We start from the raw sequence: 12,365 nt of genomic DNA, 5'->3' as shown, positions 1-12,365 counted from the left end.
TAGTTCTGAATATTCTAAGATGGTTTCACATTCAGACAGGACCCACCTGCCCATCTGATGGCACACATTCTCAAATTGAAAGTTACCTAAATACGGGCTATAATAAAACCACAAGAACTGCCAGTTCAAGCCCCCGGGAGCCCCTTCCACCCTCCCAATATGTAGGAGGGTGGAAAGCACTTCTTGGATAGAGGATACACCCTGAAACCATTCTGACTGCCTCTCCGTGAGGAAATGAAAGACCTGCAGTATGGAGTCTTCAGCCCTCTGTAGCCTTCGTGGACACTCTGAAGGTGTCCTATTAGCCTTTATTTTCTCCCATGGGATTTACCGTGGCGTCACATACAGGCTGGTCAAGGACTACTTTATGAACACAGCCCGTGCCTGCCTTTATGTGGCTATGGCGTCAGATCACCTGGGTTGTAATCCAGGCTCCAATATGCTCTGGCTTCTTTAGCTTTTCTGAGCCTCAGTTTCCTCATCTGTAAAATGGGAACAACTGTGATACCTGAGAACTAAGTAAAAAAAATGTACATATATAATATGTATAGTTTATCTAGAAAGCATATCTATCTATCTATCTAATGAGCCAGGTGTCTGACACATAATAAGAGCTTAATAAATACTAGCTATTATAATGAACTAATACTGTTATGTGCTACCAGGGCTTCTTAAACTAGAATCCATGGGCCTCTAGAGAGCTATGAAATGGACAAAAATGTGTCCATGAGCTCCTTGAAATGATCTGCGAAATGTTTCCTGTTTGTGCATATTCCTTTTCTCTGGGCATATGGCTCAAAAGTTTAATCACATTCTCAGTGTGATCCACGGCTTCTAAATGGTAAAAAATCACGGTGTTGGGGATTTTAGGAGCCAGATTATGTCCCCAACAAGCTGGCAAACCAGAGAAATGAGACAGTTTCTCTAAGGCTGGTGTCTTCCTCTAGGGCGTGATGTATAGCGTTAGGATCTCCATTTTTAATTCCACACAATGTGTGTTTGTTTATTTTCCTTCTTCCACTTCATAACAGGAAATGGTATTTCAAATGCATTCCACCATGAAGATAGGCAGACAGTTAATTTTCACCTCCAACACCCTCAAGATTTAAGAAAATAAGAGAGCTTCAAACTACCACTCCTGACCTGCCAAGCACAACGTGTAAGCAAGGCAGATGGGCAGAAACAACACTGGACCCTGAGCCAAGAGCACTAGGGTCTGCTCTTGAATCCTGTCCTAACCACCTCCGTACCCTGAGGAAGTGGCTTCTCCTCCCAGCTTCTCTGATTCCTTACCTGTCAGACAGGAGTTATTCTCAATCGTCATTTCCAACTTTTTGTGTCTAAGGACCCAGATATAACACAGAAATGGTTATACTAGGCTGCCATTTTTCACAAAAGAAAGTTATCTTCTCTTTTTGAAAATTTGAAAAAAAATATATTTTCACCTATTTGTCAATCTATCTGGATAGACAGATGAAAAATATCATTTATTCTAGCTACAGACAGCAAATGGTGAACATATGAGTTTAAGGACCCATTAAACAAATATTTATTTAGTACTTGTTAAACGTCAGTCACTTGAATAGGGCTGGGGATGCAGCACCGAACACAAACAGTTGCTGCCTTCATGGACATGACAGTAGTGCCAGAGAATGAAGATGACTGAAAAGACACGTGCATATCACCGTTTTAAATTGTGCTAATATGCACTGCAAAGGATAAACTGGATCCTGAAAGATTAAATGGGGGAGGGTGACTTGACATAAAGCTGTCAGGGACAGCATCTGAGCTGAGAGCTGAGGGATGGTAGTAGCCAACCCTACAAAGCAGCAGCAAAACTTTGTGGCAAAGAGAAGACCTCAATTCAGCAGGACCTAGGGCAAGGCCCTTGGCCTCTCTCTGACTTATTTCCCTGTGTGTAGAATGGGGACGACAATGGGATTTAGTCCATGAGACTGTTGTGAGGATTCAATGAACTGGTAATGAAAATTTGTTTGGGACCGAGGCTGGCGATGTCCTAATGAAGTGGTACAAAATAAACATCACGCTGAAGTAAAAGCATGTGCTAAGGCCCTGAGGTGGGCAAGAGCTGGGTGTGTTTGAGAAACTGCAAGGAGGGTGGGGCTCTCCGGTGGAGCATAAATGGGAAGGTGGTGGAAACTGAAGCTGGGGGAGTGACAGGCATGGTGGAGGACGTTGAAGCCCATGCCAAGTTCAATGAGAAGGGATTGGAGAGTTTAGCAATATCCCCAGTGGACCTCTGAAGTTCACTGCCCAAAACTTAGAATATTATTGTCTCTAATTTACCTTTTGTATAGTTTTCTAATTCAACTGTTCTATGAAATACCTCCTCAAAGGGAACAGTTTCTTTAGGTAACAAGTTCTAAATAAAGAACCCCTGTTTCATTCATGCTCATTAAACTGTTTTTTCCCCCACCTAGATCCCTGCAATAATAAATATAATTATATCCATCTTTAATGACTTTAGTTTCTTGAGCTGCAGGTGCTGGAATACTGTATTTATTAACATATTTTAAGCCCTTTAAAAAGACTGCATTCATTCCTATGATAATTTAGTATCCATAATACATTCTCTGTTCTGAATAGATATTAATCACCACAGAATGACTGATCTGCGCGTGTAGGAGCTAAGCCCCGCTCTAACTAGTAACTAGTAACTTTTTAATTCAATATTGTCACTGAAACTGTTGATTAAAATTTAGTTGCCGTAATTGTCCTTGCCCCCGTGCCAGCCCCGCCCTCTGAGGACGCAAACCAAGTGCGAACAATCAGATTCTCTGCCACCTAAGATGAAAGAGATAATTTTGAGTGTTTGCATTTCTAGTAATACTCTGCTTGGAAAAAAAAGTTCTGCTAAGGCCAGTTATTCTGAATCACTTCGGGTTTGTTAGCGGTAGGAGAGATGGTTACTGCAGAGAAACAGACACTAACCCAAAAGCCTGCTCCCAGGAAAGCAGCAGAACTGCCTGCTTCCGTCTTGAACAGAGGGAGGCCAGTAACTCTGTGTCAGCTTCCATGTGGTGGGCTGACGTGTATTCTGCCAGAATCCCAGCACCCTACCAGGTTCAAGAAAATTCTTCTTCTTTCTTTGGAAATAAAAGGAACAATCCGATCATAAAATTCAGATCAAAATGAAATGAGGGCAATGAGTACAGAGGAAACAACCATTGCATGTGCTGGGCTCTGAGATAATATCTCATTGAATCCCATGAGAGGGATCAGAGAGGTACCATGACTATCCCTCATTTACCTGGAGCTCAGAGAACTTTAACTCACTCAGGGTCACACAGCTAGTAAGGGACAGAGCACCAGAGTCTGTGCTCTTACCTTTGGCCACACTGCCTCTACAATCAATCAGTCAATCAATCAATCAATCATCCCTGGGGGAAGGACACTGAAAAGCATAATGAAATATATAATGCACTGTTATGTGTCAGAAAAACTCTTATTTAAAACAAAAATATAGCAGCTTTCCCTTTTTGGTGGCTTGGAGGTTGCTGATGGGAAATGGCATTATTCAGATCTGCGGGGAACTAAATCTCTACACTACTGCCTTCCTCTGGCAAAGCCTGTTGGGATAGAGAGAATGGCTAAGTCTGGAATAGACTTGGCTTCTGTCTGTCAACATACTGCCAAGGGCACTGGCTCTGGGGGCAGAGGTGGGGAGTGTTGACCTGCTTTGTGTAAGTACAATGGGAGGGACACTTGAATTTATGGCCAGTCGAGAGAGAGGGAGAGAGGGAAAGAAACTCTTCCTCTTCCCCAAACTCAGTACAGTCTGCTCTGCACAGAGGTCTTGGGTGGATGACCGCGTTTGCCTATGTGTTTGTTTGCTACTTGGTGATTCCTTTTTTGCACGCGCCAGGGGAAAGGGGCTGAGTTCTACAACTGGATCAGTATGGAGCAGAGAGAAAGGAACAGGTGCTGGTGTGATAAGCCATTGAACTCTGAGACCCCGGGCGCTGGTGGGCAGGTGTTGGGAAGGAAACGTGAGCACAAGTCCAGGGAACCGGGGAACTCACCAAAGTTGTGTCTGGTTTGTGGGACTAGGGTTTGAGCCGATACCTTGGCCAGATTTTTGTTTGTTTGTTTTTGCAGTACGCGGGCCTCTCACTGTTGCGGCCTCTCCCGCTGCGGGGGCGCAGGCTCAGCGGCCGTGGCTCACGGGCCCAGCCGCTCCGCGGCATGTGGGATCTTCCCGGACCGGGGCACGAACCCACGTCCCCTGCATCGGCAGGTGGACTCTCAACCACTGCGCCACCAGGGAAGCCCCCTTGGCCAATTTTTTAAACAATTATTATTAACGCTATTCCCACAAGAAGTATTACTATCCACTCTGCAGACAGATAAATTAGGACACGGAGAGCTCAGTCACTTCAACAAATGCAAATGCCAGCGCCCTGCCTCAAAACCAGCAAAGCAGCCAGGGCCCACACCCGGGTCCCTCATCACCAGCCTGGCTCGTAATGCACAGGGAGCCCGGCCAATTTGGGAGGCAGAGCCTGTGGGATGATGGATGGGATCCTGTGATCAGTCTTCCCTGGGACACGCAGCCGACAGACTGCCACGCGGAAGCATCAGTCCTTCCCCGCCTGGGGCCAGATGCGGGTCAAGTGGTAGCAGAGAGTCAAGGTCAAGGTGATCACCTGCAGCCTCCCTTCCACCACCCCACTCAGTGGGGGGCTGCATTCTCAAAAGGTAGCATGGAACCTGCTAGGGCTTTCTAACAGAAGTGGGAGCATCTCTGCCATGAACGTACGGTAGAAAGTTAAATTGCTAGTGAGAAGATTAAAAAGTTAAAGACAAAGGCAAAAAGCCCCCAAACCTCCTACAACGTGGGCTAAGCGAAAAAGCCCTCATTAGCTGTGACAGGCTAATTGTGTGTATCTCTATCTACAGAGTCGGCATTTCAACCTGGATTTCTGATTCCACCTCCAGAAGCTTTGACTCTGTGAAGGAATCTGAACACACCCACCATTATATAAATACATGTAAATCCACCAGTAAACATAAACACCCCCCCCAACACCAACCAGATTTTCAAGTGAGGGCGCTTGGAAATTACAGAATTTTGGAGACACTGTGTCTCGAAACACACTGTTTATGTAAAGCTCCTCTATAAAATCTTTCCAGATTAAACGCAAGTTGAATCTTAGCCAAAAGAAGAAATCCCTTTGCAGGCATCCTATGGTCCACGTGCAAAGGATTCCAGCTCGTAGCCCCCAGGCTCCACCTGGGACCTTTACATTTAATTCTTTGGTCCACACAGTGGCAGCCGGCGCTTTTTTTTTTTTTTAAGTTAAGCTGAATTAGATGTGGAAATTGCAGACCTTAGGGACTCTCCCATAACCCCCATGTCCAGCCCTTGCTGTGTTTACTGCCATGAATGGCCTGGCTGCTTTACACTTCTGAGATGCTGGGCCAGACTGGATGGTATGTAACGGCATTCATCATGAGGGCTCTGCCCATCTTTCTAGTCCAATCCTTTGCCTTCCTCGTGCTCTGTGTACCGGCCTTCCTGGACTGAGTATCTGAAGTTCCCTGATCTGCCAACTGCTGGCCATTTTCAGGACCCAGAAGGCCCTGCCTCACATCTTCCACAGGAACCTTCCCGGCTACGTCTCTTGATCAAAGGCCTCTACGAAGCCTTTCCTGACCTTCTTGCTGGTGACCGGCTGCCCTCTCTTGTGCACCCACCTGGTGCCTGCCGCCGCGCAAGGCTTTCCTTCCTCAGCACTGAAGTCTACGCTTTCTGCCTTTCTGTTGGCAGCCCTTCCCCATGAGACAGGAGCTTTTTCAAGCTGGGGACCATGTCTCATTTGCTTTTCCTCCCAGTGCCTGTCAGAGTGCCAGCATAGAGACGGGCCTCAAAAGAGGCCTTTGGAAGGGAAGAGAGCCACCTGTGGGTTAGGATGGTGGTCAGAGAAGGGTAAAACACCCAGCATGCCTCCTTAGCTGGGGGAAGAGGACAGGGAGTGCCATCCAGGCAGTCCAAGATAAGCCGACCCCACCCTGCTGGAAAGCAGCCCTTGGACCCAAAGGCCATCCTGGTAAGCAGGTGGTGAGTAAGCACAGACCATTCTTCCTGCCATGGCCCAGGGGTCTTCCCGACTCCCCAGTCCCCGCCAAAGGAAATAGGGCTCCCCAGCCGTCCAGGTTACTCCTTTGCACCCCCATTCCAGAATGCAACCTCCAGGAGAGTTAAAAAATATATATTATTCAACTCAAGAAAGTATTCACTGCTACTTAGGAGAGGGTTAAAACCATTTTTTTTTTTTTGCGGTACGCGGGCCTCTCACTGCTGTGGCCTCTCCCGTTGCGGAGCACAGGCTCTGGACGCGCAGGCTCAGCGGCCATGGCTCACGGGCCCAGCTGCTCCGCGGCATGTGGGATCTTCCCCGACCAGGGCACGAACCCGTGTCCCCTGCATCAGCAGGCAGACTCTCAACCCCTGCGCCACCAGGGAAGCCCTAAAACCATTTTCTTTAACGGTGAAAAAGCTACTTGCTCTTCAGGTCAGTCACCATCGTAACGATTCTTCTCTTGCCATATGCTCCTCTGAATTGCATTAATAGGACATCTCTCGCTGAAGCATCTGGTCTCAGCCACTTCAAGGCACATGAAGCAGCACACACATTCAGGCTGAGTCTATGGTAACGTGGAGACGTATTTGTACTCCTGCCATCATAAAACCAAATACCGTACTTGCAAAATTCTATGCTGGTTGTGTTTTATAAAGACATTCCAGAAATGGGGCAAGAGATAATCCAAATGAATGGAGGCAGTATTTGGGGGGGTGGGGGGGCTTTTGTATGCCCGTATGTTGTGTGCGTATATATGTTTGCGTGTTTGTATAAATACATATCTGTACACATATACACACGTTTTATGAATTGGTAATCACCTTCACGGCTCAAACATAAATTCTTGTTTTCTATCCAAAGGAGCTAAACATTGAAAGCATCAGTTGAAAACAGAGCCCCACCCATCTGCAAAATATGGACAGAGTGGTAGGACACATCTATAGTTTAGCACTTTGAAATACAAAAACGGAAATTTTCCATCACAAGCCAAAGGCAAAGTAGCATTATCAACCAGCAACCACATTTTTCCCACCAAGAAAAGAAGACTGTACTGGCAAGCAATGCCATGCAAAGGGTTTCTTCTCTTTCACTGGTAATCATCTTTATCACATGGATACACTTCCTTCAGTTTTTCCAAATAACTCACCCCACTTTCTTAAATAGTTCATTAAAAAATCTAAGTGGGTTAAATAAAAAGTTTACTATGTAACAAATGATGGCAACATCCATTCTTTTCTTGTCCTGAAGATCCTTGTGCTTATTTTGTCAGAAACACAAGAAGTAGAAATGTGATTGCATTTGTGCTGACGCTAAATGTTAATAGATTTGCCTAAATGCCTGCTAATAGCCCCCCTAAAATTAGCTAGACTAGCAGTGCATGCCTAACGTGGTGGTGTTTTTCTTGTTTTACTTGCATTTTTGCTTCTCCTTCTTTGATGAGAGGGAAACAAAGAGCCCTAGAAAAAAGTAGAGGTTTTGGATGTGAAACATTTCCAGCGTCACACGTGAATTCTGCAGAAGGAACATATATTCTGAAACTATCCCACAGTTCTGACATTCTGTCATGAAGGTGACAAATCCTAGTGCTCTAATGTTTCATTAAATTAAACATGAAATGTTTAATGTTTTGTTAAATTAAACATGAAGCCATGACTTTGCACCCGAGAACCAGGGCCTTCTGTCAATCCCTCACATTCCTCTAGGTCACTCCTTAGGTTATAAAAGCCGAGTTTTGTTTACTAGAAGTATTGTATCTCTCTCTGCAGTTAAAATGTACTTTCTCCTAATGCGCTTATGAATAAAAACCAACAAGCAACACAGTTTTTAGGTGCTTACAACGCTCCTAAACTCAGGCCCAAAGAGAACAGCTTGCTAAGAGACCCTTAGCTAATTCTCTATTACAATTTTTTTCCTTTCAAATATTTACCACCATGACTGAGAGGCTTCCAGAGGGCAGAGGTATTACGTTTTCGTCAGATCTCAAGCCCATTTCACAGATGGGCATGTGATTGTCCAAAGAATGGAAGACTTGCTAGAAAACTGTTGAAACCGATCTTTCAGACTAAAGAAATCTCAAACTAAAGAAACCTCAATAACCTGCCCCTGCCCGGTGTCCTTTTCTATGATGACAGAAATTGACAAGGTAAACGGAACAAGACAAAACAATAGTTCAGATTTAGGAATGTGTTTGCACAAGCAGAGAGGCAGCCAGCAGAGCTCTTGTCATTACTGAATAAAAGTTTTCATGGAAGTCTTAAAGCAGCAGGTCAACAAAGCATGGGCACTGCTGGGGGGGGGGGGGGCGGGTGTGTGTGTGTGAAATGAAACTCAGACAAAAAACCTTGCTCCTTTTCCACCAGTTCAATGGGATGGTTATAAGCAACTTCTTGAGTTCCTAGTAATCCGTCCATAGGATCATGTCACAAACAAAATTTCCAAATGCTATTTTATAAAACACATTTGGATACTACTTTTTAAATGGGGGAAAAACCCCTACCAACTATGTAGCGACTTAAAAGGGAAAAAAATACTCATGTCCCATGACAAAAGTGTCTGAATATTTTTATATATATATTTTTTGTCAATTTAAGTGGGTTATAGCTTAACCCACTTTAACAAGGTTCCATCATTGTCAAACCAGCAATGGCAGAAAGAACCACCTCTTAAAGGGCAAGGTGCACAGACCCTTCCAGTCCAAGCAAACTTGACATCTATACTTTCTCTTCGTCAACACACCAGCTCCTATCACTGGCCAAAAACGTAAAACAGCCCCGACTGGGTAACACATCTTTGCTCAGATCTCCTGTTTGAGAACCCTGCTCCCAGTTAGTTCCCCAACAGGTAAGAATATATTTGACACCTACCATTCTGAAACTTCATGTCTGTGAGGCAAACTGAATAAATTAAACAGATCCTGCTTTAATCTTCTCTTCTAGACCACAAATACCTTAATCAAAAGGAAAGACAAAAAACAAGCAAACGAAGAAAACAACAAAGAAAAACAAATGTTCCCTGAGGTCCTTCTCTAAACCACCAGAGTATAAGCAAGGAATAGCTGCCTTTTTTTTACTGAATGCCCAGAATTTGTCCCTTAATATCGACAACAGAGAATTATTTCTAACATCCCTCTACTCCATTTTCCTCACCACCCCCCCATCTTTTCCCTCACTTCTATAATTTGTGGCCAAGACAAGGCTTAAGTTACACTTTAAATCAAAATCTGGAAGATGCTTCAATTGGATATTTGGCTGGGCAGACCTCCTGTAAAAATCCCACGTAAAGACACATTTGTTTCCTTCCTGCAAATGAAGTGGCGTTTGTGGTCCCTCTGGTTCTCTCTAGTGCATACTTCTCCTGTCAGTGAGCTTAAGCTGCAGGACTTTAGGTTGGGGTTAGCTGTCCTGCAAAGCTCATCTGGCTCTTACCCTTAAGGCAAGAGGCTCTAAAGGGCTAGCAAGATGCTTTTAACTATGTTGGAGGGGCCAGTCATATCTTGTTAGCAACAGCTGCACACTTACCAGGCTTTCAGGGACTAGACGGGGCTGTCCTATTCCTTCTGGGGATTAGGAAAACAGAAAGAAGTTAACCAGTCGTTCACTGGAGCCATCCAGGCTGCACCAGGTTCTTTCTCCCAAAACCAAGTGAGGCCGCTTCCTCTAAACTTCCTCCTCCTTCGGCTTCTCCTGGAATATAAGGCTCGCCAAGGCCCTGACTGCTGTTTCCAAACTACGACTCAATAAAAGGCTTTTAAAGGCTGTGCCGGGAGCCGGGAGCTTCAGGTCCCAGTTTGGCTTCTCCATCAGCATTCCTCAGCAAGCCTGCACAGAGTGAGGTATGCTACATTATTTATGTCAGCTCTAGGCTCTGGAAAACACACACTGGCATCCTGATTACTAAGAATCCTCATGGATACAATTAAACCGTTCCCACATATATTTTTTCACTACCCCCCCCCTTCCCAGATTCAACCTCTTTCAGAGGAAACAAAAGCACTTTGAGGCGTATCCCAGCTCATCCCTTACGAGCCAAGACAGCGTTGAAATATGGTCACGATGGCAAATGAGCGGAGGGAAAAGGACACTTTCCTTGGAGTGGGCGGAAGACGCTCCAGGGAGGAAGGTTCAGATAATAGTTTGGGGAACACCCGGCAAGTGGCCTCCCTGGGTTGGGGATATTGATATGGAAGCAGCCAAGTGGAGGCGCTACAAAGAAACCATTCTGATGAATTCATGGAAGACCGATTTCCAATGGGCTGTTAAGGGAAGGAAGGAGCCTTTGGCAACACAACTAACCTTCCAAGCTGGATGAAGAGCAATCACGCTCACCCAGCAAATGCTCCTTGGTGTCCCATCCAAGTCACAGTTCTAGATGGGAAGATCACGGATGTAACCAGGTTGAGCAACGATCCTGTCCCCAAGTCTCCTCTTTAGCAAAACGAACAACTCTCCAAGTTGTGGTCTGCCATTTCCCTTCTGGTCAATAGCTCGGCCAAGTGTTCTGAGTCGCGCCTCTTCGCGGGCAGAACGTACTGCACGCTGGTACAGCAGAGGAAGGCTGATGACAGCAACTTCCTCCTCTGTAGGAGTAGTGACGAGGCTATGAATCTCCCCCCCCCCCCCCCGCCCCGTCTCCAGCTAAAAAGTCCCTGCTTGGCAGGCAGAGGTAACTTCACTTTGTGAAAGCCCCAGGCACTGCTTAGTGAAACCACCTTTGGCAGGACCTCACAGTGAAGTCAGTTTATGGAGGCAAGGAGTCGGCTGGGGGAAAGGTAAAGTCTCATCCAAGAACGCAAGGAGAAAAGAGCGACCTGCTTCTCTCCAAAGGCTTCCTTTGAACGTGTATTCCTGTGTTGAGTCAGTTTTTTTTTTTAAGTGACTGTCACTTCCAATGACTTAGCCCAACCCCACTCAGATATCTTGGGTGGAAAATTGGTGTGTGAGATGGAAGCAACGGTAGAGAACGCAGTGTAGGTCAGTGGAGCAGAGCCCGGAGCGGGCAAACCCACTCTCTGATGCACACGGTAGCAAAGCAATTTGCTCCAGTGCACAAAGAACAGAGCTCTCCTCAACCATAAACAGATGAAAGGGAGCATGACAGCACACACACACACACACACAGGCACACATTCACATACCACAAAATGACACAACCCAGGCACCCAAAGATCTGGTGAATGGAAAACAGATACACGTTGCCTTATGGGACGATTTCAAATTAGGGTATTGGCTGCTTAGATCCAGAACGCTGGGTCATCCAATCCACTGTCCCTTAAGGAGGCCTTGGCCATACATGGGCACCACTGTGCTCTCAGCTAGAAGTTAATTCTCTCATCTTCTCCACTAAGGAACCCAACCCACACTGTAATTTTTGTTGGAAAGGACTTAGAAGCAACTAACAAGAGTGATGAGAACAGAGATGATTCTTTGGAAGGAAGATTATTTAAGAATATCATTTATTCCTCCAGTAACTAAGCAATCATCAACTTAGAGGCTGACCTCAGGCTAAAAATCTTGGCAAGGACCCCCGAGAGCCTCTTGCTGCCCACCAGAGCTGCGGTGTGGGCGAGACTCAAGGATCTACCAGTGCTTTGCTAGCCTGTGGCCTCAGACGAGCTGTTCAACCTCCCTGAGCCTCCGTTTTCTCGTCTGGAAACTTTGGATAGCGAGACTCACTTCTGGGAGTTTGAGGATGCAGTCAGAAAGGTCAAGGGCTTAACCCAGGGCCCGGCACCTTGCGAACTCACAATTAACCTTGGTGTCTATGAATTTTCAAAAGCTTATCGGTTCAGTGGCACAAAACTGACCGTGACTGGTTCGCAGACGCCCGAGCCCCGTCTCTAAGTGCTCCCCCAACAGCTGGATTGTTATTGACAATCTGTGTGCCAAGTGCTGTAGTTATCGCTCTCGTTTCCCTCAATAAACTTGCTCAGATGAGTTGCCCCATGACAGACATGTCAATAAAAACTAAAGAGAGTATAAAAACTGAGAGTATTAAGAGGTGGATTGTGAGACATTATTTTTTTTAAAAGGGAATTCCAGCACTTTAAAAATCAACTGAATACCTTTCTGTTGATTAAACTGTAAACTAAAACTACTTCAGAACTTTGATATCCAAAGCAGGACTGCTCCACTTGAGACGGAAGAAAAAGTAGCCTGCAGTCACATCCTCTAGAACCTTCCATCCACTTATCCACACCCCCCCTTCCACAAGCTACAAAAGGAACAGAGATTGAGAACCTCTCATCTAATACAGAGCTAGCAT

General features: G+C 45.6%; 1 protein-coding gene across 7 annotated transcripts in view; it reads right to left on the bottom strand.

Moving 5' to 3' along the window:
* Positions 1-10,649, bottom strand: part of LOC101336875 (teneurin-2) — a 465,743-nt gene extending 455,094 nt beyond the window's left edge. For 3 of the 7 annotated variants that reach the window (XM_073802777.1, XM_073802778.1, XM_073802779.1), the window contains exons 1-3: positions 10,397-10,649; positions 9,623-9,922; positions 8,969-9,051 (exon numbers count right to left, since the gene is read on the bottom strand). In XM_073802777.1, the coding sequence (XP_073658878.1) occupies positions 8,969-8,984 (16 nt within the window). In that variant the 5' untranslated portion in view covers positions 8,985-9,051; positions 9,623-9,922; positions 10,397-10,649. The remainder of the gene's footprint in view (positions 1-8,968; positions 9,052-9,622; positions 9,923-10,396) is intronic. The other 4 variants (XM_033853543.2, XM_033853546.2, XM_033853544.2 and 1 more) reach the window with 4 other exon arrangements.
* Between the last annotated feature and the right edge of the window lie 1,716 nt (positions 10,650-12,365).

Source organism: Tursiops truncatus, chromosome 3 (genome assembly GCF_011762595.2).
Source record: "Tursiops truncatus isolate mTurTru1 chromosome 3, mTurTru1.mat.Y, whole genome shotgun sequence".
NCBI lineage: Eukaryota > Metazoa > Chordata > Mammalia > Artiodactyla > Delphinidae > Tursiops > Tursiops truncatus.
This window is presented reverse-complemented; position numbering and strand designations above follow the sequence as displayed.